General features: G+C 45.1%; 4 protein-coding genes across 4 annotated transcripts; 3 read left to right on the top strand and 1 right to left on the bottom strand.

Annotated features, from left to right (window-relative positions):
• LOC8079077 lies at nt 504-1,625 on the top strand. The gene is made up of 3 exons (XM_021456101.1): nt 504-632; nt 740-1,102; nt 1,273-1,625. The coding sequence occupies exons 1-3, from the start codon at nt 504-506 to the stop codon at nt 1,405-1,407; spliced, it is 627 nt and encodes a 208-aa protein (XP_021311776.1). The 3' UTR covers nt 1,408-1,625.
• LOC110433616 lies at nt 8,305-8,781 on the top strand. Its single transcript, XM_021456100.1, has one exon. It carries the CDS (start codon nt 8,305-8,307, stop codon nt 8,779-8,781), a length of 477 nt encoding a protein of 158 aa, XP_021311775.1.
• LOC110433615 lies at nt 11,270-11,908 on the top strand. Its single transcript, XM_021456099.1, has one exon. The coding sequence runs from the start codon at nt 11,270-11,272 to the stop codon at nt 11,906-11,908; it is 639 nt and encodes a 212-aa protein (XP_021311774.1).
• On the bottom strand, nt 11,963-13,224 carry LOC8070454 (peptidyl-prolyl cis-trans isomerase CYP26-2, chloroplastic). Its single transcript, XM_002455271.2, has 2 exons — nt 12,364-13,224; nt 11,963-12,261 (listed from the first exon to the last, which is right to left on the bottom strand). The coding sequence occupies exons 1-2, from the start codon at nt 13,161-13,163 to the stop codon at nt 12,159-12,161; spliced, it is 903 nt and encodes a 300-aa protein (XP_002455316.1). The 5' UTR covers nt 13,164-13,224; the 3' UTR covers nt 11,963-12,158.

The following is a 15,490-nucleotide window of genomic DNA, read 5'->3' as shown; positions in this document are numbered from 1 at the left end:
ATATGTGCATATTCATGTAGTTTATATATTTGTTAGTACATCTTACTAGCTGTTACTAAGCTGACCACAAGTCTTTTTTGTTTAATATGCATGTTTGATCACGCACTCGCATGCTTTTTTTTGTGTTTTTCCCGTGTATATTGAAATGTATACGTGGTGCATAGCCAAAGCTTTCATCAGTTGTTATTCTAAATTCTCCTTTTTTTGCCACACCCCCTGCAGCGCCATTATTTGTCGCTTCGCAAACGATTCCACCAAAGCTGGAGATGTCAGGTCATCATTTGCCCTTCGTGAAGGGGCTATCGACTCCTGGGTAGACTACTTCATTCAATGCATCATGCATGATGAACCAGCTAGGGTGCAGCGCAGTCCACAACGCAAACGGCTCTACCTAAACACCACAGTACTGGTGAGTTGATATCTAAATGTATCGCGCCCTTACAAAATTTAACTATAATTAAGGTATACGTTGCCCCCCCATAACAAAAAGTTTTTAATACTGTATGCAGAAGTACATATTCCAGGAAGGGAATGTGCCGGACGGTCAAAAAGTCACCTACAATGCACGCGATCTCCTTGATGTTCTGTCACCCATCCTCCCGCATAAACAGGAGCTTAAAGATTTGCAGGAGGTAAGAGTTTCACTTTGTTTTTATTGTCACACCCTTTTTTTTGGTCTCTATGCACTGTTTTCATCCATCTATTAAGCTCGTCGTCATTTGTTTCAAAATCAAACCAGATTGTGCTGCCTGTAATAAGGAAGGGACACTTCTCTGTCTACATCGTCAACTTTGTGCTTATTCACATACTTGACCCGAATCCTTGGGACGAAATTGGGAAAACGGGGTGGAAAGATACTCACTTTGGGAAGATAAATTTTTCTGATGGAGAAATGCAGTTTTGCAAAAGACTGATGCTCCGGCTCAATGATGCTATCCAGTTTCTAAGGCCCAATGTTGTGAGAAGATTTCGGAGCTATATGTGTGAAATGCTGCATGCCATACCCAAGCAAGCTGTATGCTCTGAAGACTGCGCTTTCTACTGCATGTTATACATGGACAACTATGATGCGGCTACTGGTACAGTGCACTGGCCATACACGGTAAGTGTGTTAGTTACTGTTTCATATGCTAGTATATATAACACTTTCGACCTTTTTTAATATGTATTCCATTTTATGTTCGATGATCATCATTAACATTTTGTATGCATTGCCGACTGCTAACCTGTGCTTTAACCGTTTTTTTCGCCCCCTCCTGTTTATTTCGTCAGGTTAACAATGTCCCCATCAATGTCTCTTCGCAAGCGATACGGGCTGATATACTCCATTACATTGTGTACCATGATGCCAATGAACAGAAGGAACTTCCTCCAGAGGTACAGAGGTTGCGTCACACCGAGCGGTGAACGGCATGTCTAGTGTAGGGGGAACGTTCGTACCACTGTTATGCATTTTGTAAACTTGTGCTACCGATGAAAACCTTGGTGACGGCGACAAACAGTATCCATAGCCGCTTCCTTTTTTTTGGTAAAAATACTAAGTATGTTAGCTACAGTCTTTTTTTCGTTTTATGGTGTTGAAGATATACTTATGGCTGACCAACTGCAAGGTCTTTTTTTCGTTTTATTCGAGGCCCGCTAATCATTTTACATTATCTCGCTCATTCTCCAACTGTATCCTGATATACAAATTCAAGTGAAACAATGTTCACCAGACGAATATATTCATATTAGTTAAGGTTCAAACACATATTCTGGAGTCCATGCGCAAAATCTTAATATTCTAACCCCGTATTCTCGCAAGCACATAACATTATTTTTGGCATATCCATGTTAAATGTCCAATGTACTTTTCATATCCACGCCCCACTTTTTTTTGCATTTTGCTCAATTGCACACATGGTACTGAAGCTGGGCCACCTTTTTGTATGCAATGATTATGCACACTCGCATGCATTGAAGCAGAGGAAAAATTCACCGGAAACAAGCCGTGTAGAAACCATTGCGGAAACAAGCCGTGTAGAAACCAATGCCGTGTAGAAGATTAGATCGTGCATACAACAAATGTCAAACCGGCGGACGAATAATTGTGCATATCAGAAAGGACCGCAGCAAGTTTTGGAGATCCATAATGACAATGCCCTAGCACAAAAAAGCTAGATCGTGCGTTATCTTTTTTTTTTATCTAGAGGCATGGTTATGAAGCCATCAGGGAGGCCCTAATTTTGTTTTTAGCTCCAGGAGGTCTCCCTCTCTTCTTTGGTGCAGGGCAACGATCTGTTTGATGCTCAGCGTCATATGCATCGATGGTAAATGCTTCATCTTCCCCATCTTCAACTTGCACCATCCTTGTTCTCTTATTCGTATCACCCCCCTTCTCCCCATCACCTCTGTTCTTGTTTCTTGCTCCAGGTGGACGTCCTCTCTTCTTGCTTCTTATCTCGGCCAGCCTTTCACGGTTAGCTGGGTCCTAAATGCATTCAAAAGCACAGCAGGTTATATGTTGAATATGCATACAAAGCAAATTCACTGTGCATAAACCACAGATCTGTAGGCACAATCTTATATGCACCGAGTAAAAATGAATTTAATGCTGCAAGCACTGCCAACAACATAACAGTTGAATATCATTTCGTTGTTGTTCTAGTTTTATCACCTGTAAGCATGTCGACTTATTGTGGCCGTCCTTGACGCCACATCTTTTACACCTCCGTGTGCCTTTCTTATCCCCTTTTGCACCTAGTTTCAATGTCTTCATCTCAGCATCTTCCTTTGACCTGCCCTTTGGCTTTGCTTTGTTTGGGTTTTTCAAGCTAATGGTAGCGCCAACTCCAATAAAGTTCTACAGAAGATGTAGTCATGATTTAATATTAAGATAAAGATTTCTCACTCAAAACGTTGCACATAACATTGCAATTACTCTACAACATGGTATATAACATTGCATAACCTGACATAGGAAAACTGTATACAACGGGGGAAGTCTATGCACAATGGTTTGTACCAGTGTTATAGTTTTATTTTCCTCTAACATTGCGAAATAACTATCTTTTCTTTTATATGCACTGTCATTTCATACAATTATGCATTTTTTGCATAAATAGAGGATATGTTTTGGACGAACCATTTTTCCCAGTGGAAGCTCATCAGAGGCGTGTGCTCCCTCTTCGGTTACAATGCCCTACAAATGTGTTGCACAACTTCAGTACATAGCAGTCCAAAGCATGACAGTGTAATATTTTATTTTTTACAAATTTGAACTTACAATCTATACATGCACGGATAAAAATGGATGTTAAATTTATATTATTGTTAAAGTCCTGATAGCTTAGACACCCTTTTTTGCACGATGCTTATTTGTACTGTTGTATATTTTGCATAGCATCTATAATGAGATACACAGAGTCATATTTTTTTAGTATTCTAGATTTGTAGAAAACACACCTGAGGTTGAGGTGGGCGTTCTTCTGCACCAGCGGTGTTTGTGCCTTCCACAACGTTCTGCCATTGCACACAGTAACATTTTCAGCAAAATAGCAAAACATTTTACCAATCCATGTGCATTGTACAACGGCTAATCTATAAGAATACAGGCTTGTGGAGAACTTACATCGGCTTCATCTTCATCAATGTCGCATACACCAACATCGGGTTCCAATTCAGAAACAATCCTAATCAGTTCATCAAGGCCCTCCAAGCTTCTTTCCATGGCTGGATTGGACATGATTGCTGCTCTCACAAGCTGCATGGCCTTGGTCATGACCTTCCTGTGCCTTGATGCTATAGTTTCACCATGCTCTCCTCTCATTTTTCGATCGGCCCGATCAAAATGCAGATCCTTGCGTGCATTCCGGCAATATCTCTTTAGGATGTATTTGCTCGGTATCTTCTCAACTTGGACATGAATGAACGCACGCAGCAAGTGCATACAAAATAGCCCTTATTAAAATCAAGGATGCACGAGTTAGACTCATGTAATGTGTAATTTTATGATATGAGCAAGTATAGGAGATAAGCACAATCATACCTGTGTGTTCCAATTGTTTACATTCACATTCAAACACCCCATTATCTTCATCGACCATCACTTGAAATTGGTGTTGACCCCACACGATCTTGTCTGATCGGCTAGTATGTTGAACCAACCAATTTTTCGGACCTTTATCATGGTCTTGAACTATCTTGAATGCAGTAGCCTTCTTCAATGTTTCCTCAAATCGAGCAAACACTACCCGCGTGTATGCCCTGCTAGCACATATTTCGAAGCCATAGTTCGTCTCATGAACTGTTTTGCTCTGGATAATACAGCCAAAAAACGTTAGTTAGGATGTATACAATTTTTATGATGTATTGACAGCGCATACAACAATGTTAATGTTTGTATACAGACCAGTGCAGAGGATGTATATATAACATAGATGGGGCAAATCAAGTTTTTATTACAAAATATTGCATAATTTTGGTGTATACAACAGTAATGGAAGCAAGGTAGTACAGTAGAAACATTGCCAAATAATAGTGTAGATACACCAGCACAGAAATTGCATATATGGAATACTACACATAGATCATTGAGGAAAAAAGAACGCACCGTGCAGCCATATGTTTCCCTAGACTCGGCCATCTTTCGGCGGTATATGAACCGCATCATCTGTTTGGCAAACTTGTGTAATGGTATATTTTCATCAACATGACACGTCTTGACAATGTTATTGACACTCTCACTCCGTTGGGTTGAGGTCATCATTCCACAATAGTCTTTTTTGAAAAAGCACGGTACCCACTCTGCACGAATATCATACAATGCTTGCAGCGTTTGGTCAGCATTCAACTCAAACTCATTCATTAGCATGCCCCAGGCAGATTCAAATTCACTGACAGTCAATGGATGATGGATAACAGACTCAAATTTTTCCTTGAATCTCTTCTTGAAGAACCGGGAGTACAACTCATTCAATATTGGTTTGTACTTGTTAAGCACATGCCATAAGCATAGCCTGTGGACTGTGTCTGGGAAGACAGCATGGATTGCTGCAGGCATAGCTGCATCTTGGTCTGTTTTTAGAAGATGAGACATGATTAGTATTCGTAATCGGTGAGCAGAAATTTGTAACAATGTATTCAAATATTGTCTGAAATGGTTAAAATCAACATTTCCGTGAGCACAGCATACAATTATATAGATGCACAAACGAAACGGACAGGACAAAACAACGGTTAATGAAGAAGCAAGCAATGCACGATGCATACAAACTACCCGGCCCGATGCAAAAAAACCGATCACATGAGTTCAAGGACTAACACGCATACAGAACATTTTCAGTGCTGTTGTAACGACTAATAACAACTAGTAAATCGCCTAAAGAGTACATGTATTCTATACCTGTCAGTATGCATTTTGGAGAGACACCATCCATGCATTTTTTGAATGCGGAGAAAACCCACTTGAAGGTCTCTGTAGTCTCATCGCCTAGCAAAGCAATCCCAAAAACGGTGCACTGTAGATGGTGATTAGCACCGACAAACATTGCCAATGGTTTGTTATACAGGTTTGTCTTGTATGTTGTATCAAACGTGACTACATCACCAAAATCAGCATACTCCCCTTGCATGCTAGCATAAGACCAGAATATACTCATAACCTTCCCCTCTTTATCCAATTGGAAATCAGAGAAAAATTGCGGGTTTTCCTGCTTGCATTCAGTGAAAAAGTCCAGCAGCTTGGACACATCATCAGCCCGATCTGCCCTTGATTGTGCAGCCCTCCTGTAGATTACGAAGAATTCAACCACGTGTTTATTAGATTCTGCCACATATTTTTTTTAGCTGGTTAGGAACACATGGTACGCATAGTGTAACAACAAAAGATGTTTTGTGCATATATACTTGTCTCAGTCATGCATACTAAATACATGGTACGAGGTGGGGGGGGCTGGTGGTTACTCACATGTTTTCCAGATCTTTCTGTGTCAATGGGACATGTTCTGCACCGCCATGTATATCCGCCATGTGATCCAATATGGTATGCGTGTGCACACGACTTGCTTGCAACCCCCCTATGTATTCCATGTAGGTGGGATCATTTTCTTTGTTGCAATGGAAGTTTTTTGTTGCACACGGTGATGGCAGAAGTTTATGATTGTGGGTATGGTTAACATGATCCACAACCACACACTGGAGGGTACCATCCTCACTAAACACTTTCCTCAACTTGATACCCGCCTTGCAGCCCGTTCTTTTTGATGTCTTCTTACGCACACGCTTGCCTTTCTTCAATTTGGGCTTGCACCTGCCTTCTCTTACGCAGTTCATCCACTTACCGCTTCTCTTTTCACGATACTTTTTGATACCGAAACCGGCTACCTCAGCATAGTCCTTGTAGAAAGTGTGTGCAGCATCTATACTGTTGAATTGCATACCCTTCCGTGGCACAATGTCTGGATTCAAATCAGGGGCCTGTAGCGCATACGAAAAACAATGTCAGGACAGTCTGTAGGTAGTCAACTAAATAGTGCATAGGGAATCAAAAGAACAGAACAGTACATCGTATATAGACATCACACGCATCCTCTATGCAATCCTAATATACCTTTCTTCAGTACTTCATCCAAACTATCCGCGACTATGTATACAGGCACCGTATATTTATTTTTTATTCAGCAATTTTCATGGTGAAATAGCATAAAATGCAAACATCACACGCATAGAGGGCATAGCAAAACACGAAGCATAACATACATGCCTTTCGGAATATATATATATATATAGAAAACAAACAGACTATGTGCTGTTCCTTCACGACAAAATATAGTACACAGTGCTTTATGGATCAACTAATCTGACATAGCACAAGTGTGTGATGCTGCATATAGACCACCCAAACTAGCTTATAGCTGGGTGGAACAGCGCATATAGAGTTACAGGATAGCTAAGGCAGTGCATGCAGGTTTATTTTTTATGGTTTTCCACACGTCAAAACTTTTACACATGCTGCATACTGTGCATACAAGATTATATAACAGGTAAGATTCAACCCATTTTTTCAAACATGTTTTTTGATCGGGTTGGGTAAAAGACGACCAAGTGAAAAATAGTAAAGTAGCTGTAGTGCAAACAGGCAAGATCAAAACCTTTTCATACAAGTTTTTTTGATCATCTTGGGTCAAAGACGAATTTTTTCTATTAGGATAAACTCACATGTGTGTATGCCTCCTCGGCTGCTGGTGTGTTGACGTCGCTGGAGCCGGCCACTTCAACTCCAGGGGGCCACAGGATGTACATATGTAGCTAACTTTCCATATAACTTTTGTCAACTAGTCATATATAACACGAATTCGAAAACATGTTTCTAGCACAAAACATGTATACAAGTCTTTTTTGGAATGAACCGGGGGAGGGGTATAGATGCAGTGTTTTATGGCTTTGCCAGCCATCAATGTATACTAGTCAAGGCTCATATACATATACACAGAATCACCAGACGAATATATCCTTTTCGTCGGTGCATAGCAACTTATATAGTCCTGGTATATAAATCTAGGGTGTTTATACGTTACTAATATAAAACATGTATATAACCCTTTTTGGAGTATAGCAGGGTTATCGATGCAGTGTTCTATGGCATTTTTTGTAAACCATCTTAGGTGAGTGCATACCAAATTATACTGCTATGCATATCAAAACAAATAACATTTTTTTACATGCGTACCAAACTATACTGGTATAGGTTGTTTTATAGTTTATATGCATCGTTGTTTTGGTCATACGCATCGTCACCGTCGCGCGCTACGTACGTGCCTGCGCGGGGCACTCGGGGGTGGGGGGGACCACACGAGCGGCCGCTGGCGGGTCGTCCAGACGGACGCGCCGGCGCTGGGCGTGCGCGTCGCGTGGGCGGGTGGTCGGTTGGGTTGGCTGGGGCTTCCAATAATCATTGGGAGCCCTAGGCTCCCAATAGTAGGGTCCTATATATATATATATATATATGAGATAAAAGATTACGTAGATCTAATGCATTTATTAGTACAACCCAATTTTTGCCATATATATATTATTACATTAATATCATCTACAATACTCCCTTAATAGTTTTTGTTACTATACGACCTTCTTCTGAATAGTTACAAATGAGATCTTCTCAAGATTTGGGATCTTGGTACACAAGCACTTCTTGCATTCAGATACAATACATACTCCTATATATTAACAATCTTCTCTTGCATCTATACTCCCACTCTCTCTTAGTGTCAACAGACCTTAACCATTAGCTAGCCGTGAGTTCTGAGTTGTGACTTGTGAGGAACAATGGCAGCCACTGGGCTATACGGCATGGTCACCTTTCTGCTCCTACTCTCCCTCCCCGCCGCTCTAGCCGATCCCAGCTTCTTCAACCGGACATGCTATCTCACGAAAAACCCCGGTGCATGTCACTCGGTGCTCGGCCACTACTTCTGGAGCCTAAACGCCACCACACTGCCCCAGCTTACTAGCACCGGGCTCGACGTCGCCGTGTTCAAGGCCAGAGACATCATGGGCGCTATGAGCGAGCTCTTTGGAGAGGGGAGGTACGCGGGCACGCACGAAGGGGACGCGCTCGCGCAGTGCGCACGGCTGTACGACAAGACCATGAGCTACGACCTCGACCAGGGGGACATGCGGCTCGTCGACGGGAAGTACAGCGACGCGCTGCGGTTCGTGACCCACGCAAGGAGCGCCGGAGATGCCTGCGAGAAGGCGTTCGCCGACCGCGGCTCGCGGTCCGTGGTGAGCGACTTGAACTAGATGATGAAGCTGTATTGTGATGTGGTCGTGGATCTTATCGAACTCCTGATCAATAACGCACGCAGTAGCAAGTAATCCTATACGTATGTAAAGGGGGATATTTCTTCTTAATAACATTGCTAATCTGTCCCCACTCCTCCTCTGGTCAATCCCCCACCCGTCCATGTCCATGTTTGATCGGCCTTCGTGAACTTAGAGGTGAGAGATATGTTATCGTTAGAACTTAAGGACAAATGAAGTGATTCTCTCTGGTTGACTCATTCGACCAACGACATCGGTAGCGGACATCCGATCGACCATGTCCAACGATTGTCGCGCGGTGTGTTCTCACTTTGCAATCTTCTTCCCCACTTGTCCTCGCTCTCATCGATCTTACGTGCTCCTTTGTCCATCACTGACGGTGTGCTTGCTATCCCCTAGCTAGTACTTGGCATTTGAGAGGCCTTTGCCATGGGAAAATGCAGGCCTAAAGAATAGTCGTTAAGTAGCAAAGTTACTCATGTAGTAGGGAGTTTCTCACTATCGTTCCACCTAGGCACACAATTCTCATAGGGTCTTCATAGTGTTTACCACTATCGATCTTTCTCCCCCATGCTCATCTGTTCTCTCCTCTATGGGACTAGATAAGATAGATTCAACAAATCCACCATGTCCCCTTTCTCATTTGTCTTAAAAGTTGCTATATGAGATTGACAAAATATTTTAGAGGACGGTTCCTTCAGCTGGTTGAGAAAAAAAACTCATCCCCTTAAACTTCCTTACATGTAGGGCCCACCTATAAGAGATTTATTTTAGTTCTCTCTTCTCTCTTGGTCCCTCCCGTGTCTCTCTCTCCTCGTTCTTCTTTCCCGTGGTCGGCAAGGGGGAGTGGTTGGCCCACGCGCTCGCATGCCATGCCTGGTGTGGTGGCGATGTTGCCATCTCAATGAAGGAGGAAGAAAAGGGGGTGAAAAAAATGGTGGCAGACCCGTTTCATTTGTGAGGGGCTGAGAAAAATATAGGAAGAGAGGATTGAGAAGATGGGGGTCTGCTAGGCAGTTCTTTTCATCTCATTCCCCTATATGACAATTTTTAGGGAAAGGCAATTGTTTTTTCTCAATTTGGTGAAGTTGCTCTTAGTCCCAAAACTACAAGTCATAGATCATGCTCCACCTAAACTTGTGCATTAAGTGATTGAATCACTTGAATGGTATGAACTCGAACATTTATACCAATTGAAACCGTGCACATTGTTTATGGCACCAGTTAGGAAGCAAGTCCTATCCAGTAGTGTAGACATGGTGTCTAGACTATAATAATATACCTGAGATTGCACCTAACTCCACATATAGTTGTGGTAGCTGATATGAGGTGACGGTCCTATCTACCTGATGTACTACACAACATTCGAGTTGGAGAAAATTATTTGTCAAACAATAGCTAGGCTTCCTAGACCCCCTTCTCATCCTTTTACGTGGTTAAGCAGCACTGGCATCCCCAAGTAATAAGTATCCTTGAGTAAGAACTTGACCCTTGATTCTTTAATTAATCCAGAGAACCTTAGGGAAATCCTCTCTGCCCACAGACACATTTTACAACTTCCACTAGTACACAAAATTTAATGGAAGGTCACGGTTAATGCACAGATCATGAGTTTGATTTCTAATTGATACACTTGTGAATTAGGGTCTTAGCAGGGAAGTTGTTCTTCATCTCGACATCTCTTCAGGAGGTTCATTCTCGCACATGACTGCTAGTAAGAGGAGATCTTTAACTCTTCAACTAGTAATAAAAAAATGAGTGAGGGTGGGTGAATCCACATGTCATTCGCCTATCATGGTGTTCCATGTGGCGTTTTTTACCCATATGGGTCTTAGAGATCTTAGTATTAACACAAACTAAAGATTTCTTAAAGTCACACCTCACAAAGTACAAAGTAGTGAGTAGCTCAAAATTCTAAATTGAACCCACATCTCAATCTACATATAGCAAGCAAAAAATAATCATATTATGGATACCTTTCAATTCAATGGTACTATATACATTCTTTTTACCGTATCAAGATGATCACAAAATTTCTCGTACTATATCAGAATGAGCATGTGTGCGTTGCGCGTGCATATATCTACTAGTAGGGTAAAGTCCACCGTGTATTAGGTTTTAGGTATCATTGGCCTTAATGTAACTGTATTAGCTAAGAGTGCGTTCTTGACCTATATAACCCCGATTCTTTAATAAACTCTAGATAGATGGAAAAAACTATATTCTCAATTTCTCATCCATCGTTCAACTTAATGATGCCATACCTCTTGATTTTGATTGATGTGCGTTAAAGTAATAAACATTCGTTAAAAAACATTCGCTACGATCAATGCCACTTAAGTTCGATGAGTTCCCAAGCTTCTTGATCGTATAGGTCTACAACTATATAAGAGCTAGCAGGACGTGCGCACACAGGAGTACTCGCACAGACATCTATCCTGGTTCTCTCTTCAGCTCCACCACGGCAATGGCGGCTTCAACGAGCAGAACATCACCCGGAAACCACAAGGTTCTCCTCGCCGCTCTGCTCTGCATCGCCGCCTTCTTCCCCGGATCATCCGCCAGCACGCCCTTGGTCGCCCAGACCTGCGGCAGGACGTCCAACCAGCGCCTCTGCGTCTCTCTCCTCGAGTCCAGCAACCGGAGCCGCAGCGCGACGACGGTCCGGGATCTCGCCATCATCGCGGTGAGGGGCGCCAGGAGGTCGGTGCTCCGCGCTAGGCTGCGCGCGTGGGACCTCAGCCACGGGGCGCGGCGAGAGACGACGACGCCGGCGGCGGGCCGGCTGGTGGCGAGGTGCGCGGCGCTGTACAGGGACTGCCTCCACGCCGCGGCGCACGCGCTGGCCAGGGTGACCCACATGCCGGCGTACGACGACGGCGGCCGCGTGGCCGCCGACGACGCCGTGGCCGCCCTGCGCGTGTTCCCGGAGAAGTGCCAGCGCCTCTTCGACGCGCAGGAGATCGTGTCGCCGCTGGAGCAGGTGAACCGGGACACGGAGGATAAGCTGCGCGTCGCGTCGGAGATCGTTCACTTGCTGCGCCGCTCTAGACTAGAGCCCCCTTCTCCCTCGCGGCATGGTGATGTCGAACGCACAAATGTCTAGATACAGGGCATGGTAATTGGAGCTGATAAGTGCATGGCTGATGCACAAAAACCATGTATAAAAAGCGCTTGGAGCTTTTATATATCGATATCGATCACTTTTGAGAAATGAATTCATGCACCCGCAAGTACGTTCGTGCCCCAGGCAAATCACTCTCTACCAAAAAGGGAAAAAAGTATCAAAATCACGATCAAATCCTTCAAAATTCTTCCTTTAGAGTTCAGACGGAGCACTCTACTACTGCCGACTCTCAACTGAGCACACCACAGTTGGTGACTAAGATCTTGGTGTACGGGCGGTTGAAGCCTCGCTCTGCAACAACTGCTCTCTTGTCGCCGATCAGCTTGGCCACTCTGCAAACATTATTTGTACTCACACATCGATCATTCGCCGGAGGAAGTAAGATTAATGGTTCCGAGAGAGAGCATGGAAGCGGTAATGGAAAAACTGTCGACCTGAAGTATGGCGAGGCGGTGTTGTCCCTGACGGTGGGCACGGCGGCGATCTTGGCAACGACGTCCATGCCATCCAGCACCCTACCGACCAGCACCGCCGACGCGTCCAGCTCGGGGGCCGCCTCGGTGGTGACCACGAACTCGGTGCCGTTAGGCACCACGCCGGCCTGCTCCTCCTCCACCTCCAGCTTCCCGCCCCTGGCCACCAGCTTCGGCTTCGGCGGCGGCAGGCTCGGGTCCCGCACGACGATCGACACCGCGCCGGCCGCCGCGTGCACGGCCCCGCACCGCGCGCGCACCGCCTCCGCCTCGGCCGCCAGCCGGTCCGTCACCGCGGGGATGGCCGGGTACGACACCACGCCGCTGTGCTGGACGTAGCCCGGCACGATCTTCACGAACTCCTTGCGCCGGTACCCGACGCCCGTCACCAGGGACAGGAACCGGGACGCGCCCGCCGGGGCCGCGTCCCCGAACAGCCCCACCGTGATGCGCCCCGCGGGCTCGCCGCCGATGGACACGTCCAGGAAGGCCTTCGCGGTGACGGGAAGCTCCGCGAGGCACGAAGGCGCGGGAGCGGGAGCGGCTTCGGCTTCCTGCGCCTTGGACGACGCCGGCGAGATGCTCAGCAGGAGCGCCGGCGCGGCCGCGATGGCGATGGCCGCGGCGGCGGCGCGGCGGCCGAGCTTAGGCGGCGGCTGTGGCGGCGAAGGGTGGTGCCGCTGCGTCGTTGCCGGCGTCTGCTTGGCGCTGTTGAGAATTCGCTGCGACATTGTTGCTTGCTGAGGCTGGCATGGGCGCATGGCATGCCGCGCATTTTGCAAAAGTGTGGTGACGAGGATGGTGCGTGGATAAGGTGGCCAATCAGGTTCGTTTGCCGGGGGCTTGGGATTCTCTACTACCACCCGGTTTGTGCCAGGTGCCACGTCCACCAGTCCAATGATATACTGTACATCCTGACGTCCTGAACATACCAAACCTGACAATAACGAGATTCTACATTTTTTTTTTAAATTTTGCTAGCATCACACAGCACTGACTGCAAGAGTGGGAACGTGTACAATTTCCTTTTCTTACAATTCAGTGAGTGATTAGGAGTATTTTCGTTGGAGATTAATTGACAAAAGAACAAAAAAAGAAGGAATGAAAGAGCAGGTGCCGATCACCTATATTTCGCGTTGATAAGCAAAACATAGGAAAATCATGGTGTACCACACATATATTTTCTTAACCTATTGCCGATCAAGTGAACTATCGTGGTAAAGCGCAAAATTTTCCATATGGAAAACTTGAACCATCATGCATGAACATGAAACCTACAAATCAGACCAAAATTAAAGACATGTGGTTTTTGCATCCACAATGATGTTGTTCTGCTACACTACTTCAACAGTAATATGTTAGTATAAGCATCAGTGTAATCAAAATTTCAGCAAAACGAACAATGGCCAAGGAATAAAATTAAACAAAGAAGATCCTCCCTCCGTTCTAAATTATCAATTATTCTAGCTTTTCTAAATACATAGTAAAGACTACAAATTTAGTCATAGTAAATATCTAAATGCACAATAAAAATAATATATTAAAAATAGAATAACTTATAATATGGAAAGGAGGTAGTACATATGTTGGAACCCTAATTTCGGCTTTCGATGGCTGCACAAGTATTGGACTATTCGACACAAGGGGTGAAATAGGCCAAATGCTAGGGTTTTTTTTTTTTGAGAATTTAGATTATCCCAATACCCCCCTTCTCCCCTTTTGGGCATCTTCATCCTTTCAATAACCATGTGAATGTACCAAATAATTAGATAACATATGCCACATGCATGCCTATAACGAAGAATTGCTCCAAATAGTCTGTGATGCCAACGATTATCGCTACCACCCGTGACTCCGCCATCACAAGTGACGAAGTTTGAAAGTTGAGTAGTGTCGACGAAAGCTAGTCGGCAGTCTACCTTGGGGTATACCCACGGTAGTAGTTTATCGGTAGACGGTGCGCAAACTACGAACTCGATGGTGACGCAAGACACGGACAAGCTTTTTATCCAGGTTCGGCCGCCGAGTTGGCGTAATACCTACGTCCTGCGTCTGGTTGTAATGGATTGTGTTGAGAGATAATATGATGTGATATGGTCTGTCCTCTAGGGGACCCCTGCCCCTCCTTATATATCCTGAAGGGACAGAGTTACAAGCAAAGTATCCTATTTGGTACAAAATCTTGTAGCCTTGCGGTGCACGCCGACCAGTCGTGCGCCGCACGTCTTCATCTTGTGGGCCGAGCCACCTCTGATGGTGCGGCCCATATAGGCCCGTGAGGGTATAGGGGTTTATACCCCCACAGCTAGTCCCCGAGCACCATGTATTATGATGTAACACGCCGTCTTGAGCTTCTTCGATCAGTGAGGCTTGACGTCTTCAATAAACAGGAAAGTTGCCCGAACAGTTGCAACGGTATTTTGACCAACTCAAAAGACAGTTGATCAACATTGACATCGAAGAAGCAGGTTGTTCGAAGAATGCATGGTGCTCTAAATTAAAAAAGATTTCTTTCCTGGTGAAGTGTGCCCACTTTACTTTTTTGAAAGGTATAAACATCAAAAAAGCAAGCAAATTCACCGCAAGGTGAAGTGTGCCCACTTAGTCCCCGAGCCTGGTAGTAGGTGACGTAGGCACGTGGTGCCAGGGTCAAAAGAAAAGTCCTCAAAGAAATTCTGAAACTGAGATGCATCGCCAGATGCATCGTACCGATGTAGTCCCCGAGCTTGCTGGAAGGCGAAGTATGAGCCTTGTAGCAAGGTCTAAAAAATTGAATTTACCAGTCCCCGAGCATATCATGCTCGTATGCAATTGAATAGACTAATCGACCAGTCCCCGAGCATAGAACGCTCGGTGGTCGGTACAGTCCCCGAATTCTCAAATTGGTGGGCTGGTCGACCAGTCCCCGAGCGTATAGTGCTCGGTGGTCGGTGCAGTCCCCAAGCTCTTAAATTGGTGAGCTGGTCGACCAGTCCCCGAGCGTATAGTGCTCGGTGGTCGGCACAGTCCCCGAGCACGGCGTAGGGACCGGTGGACAAGTCCCCGAGCGTGGTTGGGAACGTAAACGTGCTCGGTGGTCGGCACAGTC

This window comes from Sorghum bicolor, chromosome 3 (assembly GCF_000003195.3).
Source record: "Sorghum bicolor cultivar BTx623 chromosome 3, Sorghum_bicolor_NCBIv3, whole genome shotgun sequence".
Classification (NCBI taxonomy): Eukaryota; Viridiplantae; Streptophyta; class Magnoliopsida; order Poales; family Poaceae; genus Sorghum; species Sorghum bicolor.
The sequence above is the reverse complement of the archived record's forward strand: the minus strand, read 5'-3'. Positions and strand labels throughout refer to the sequence as shown.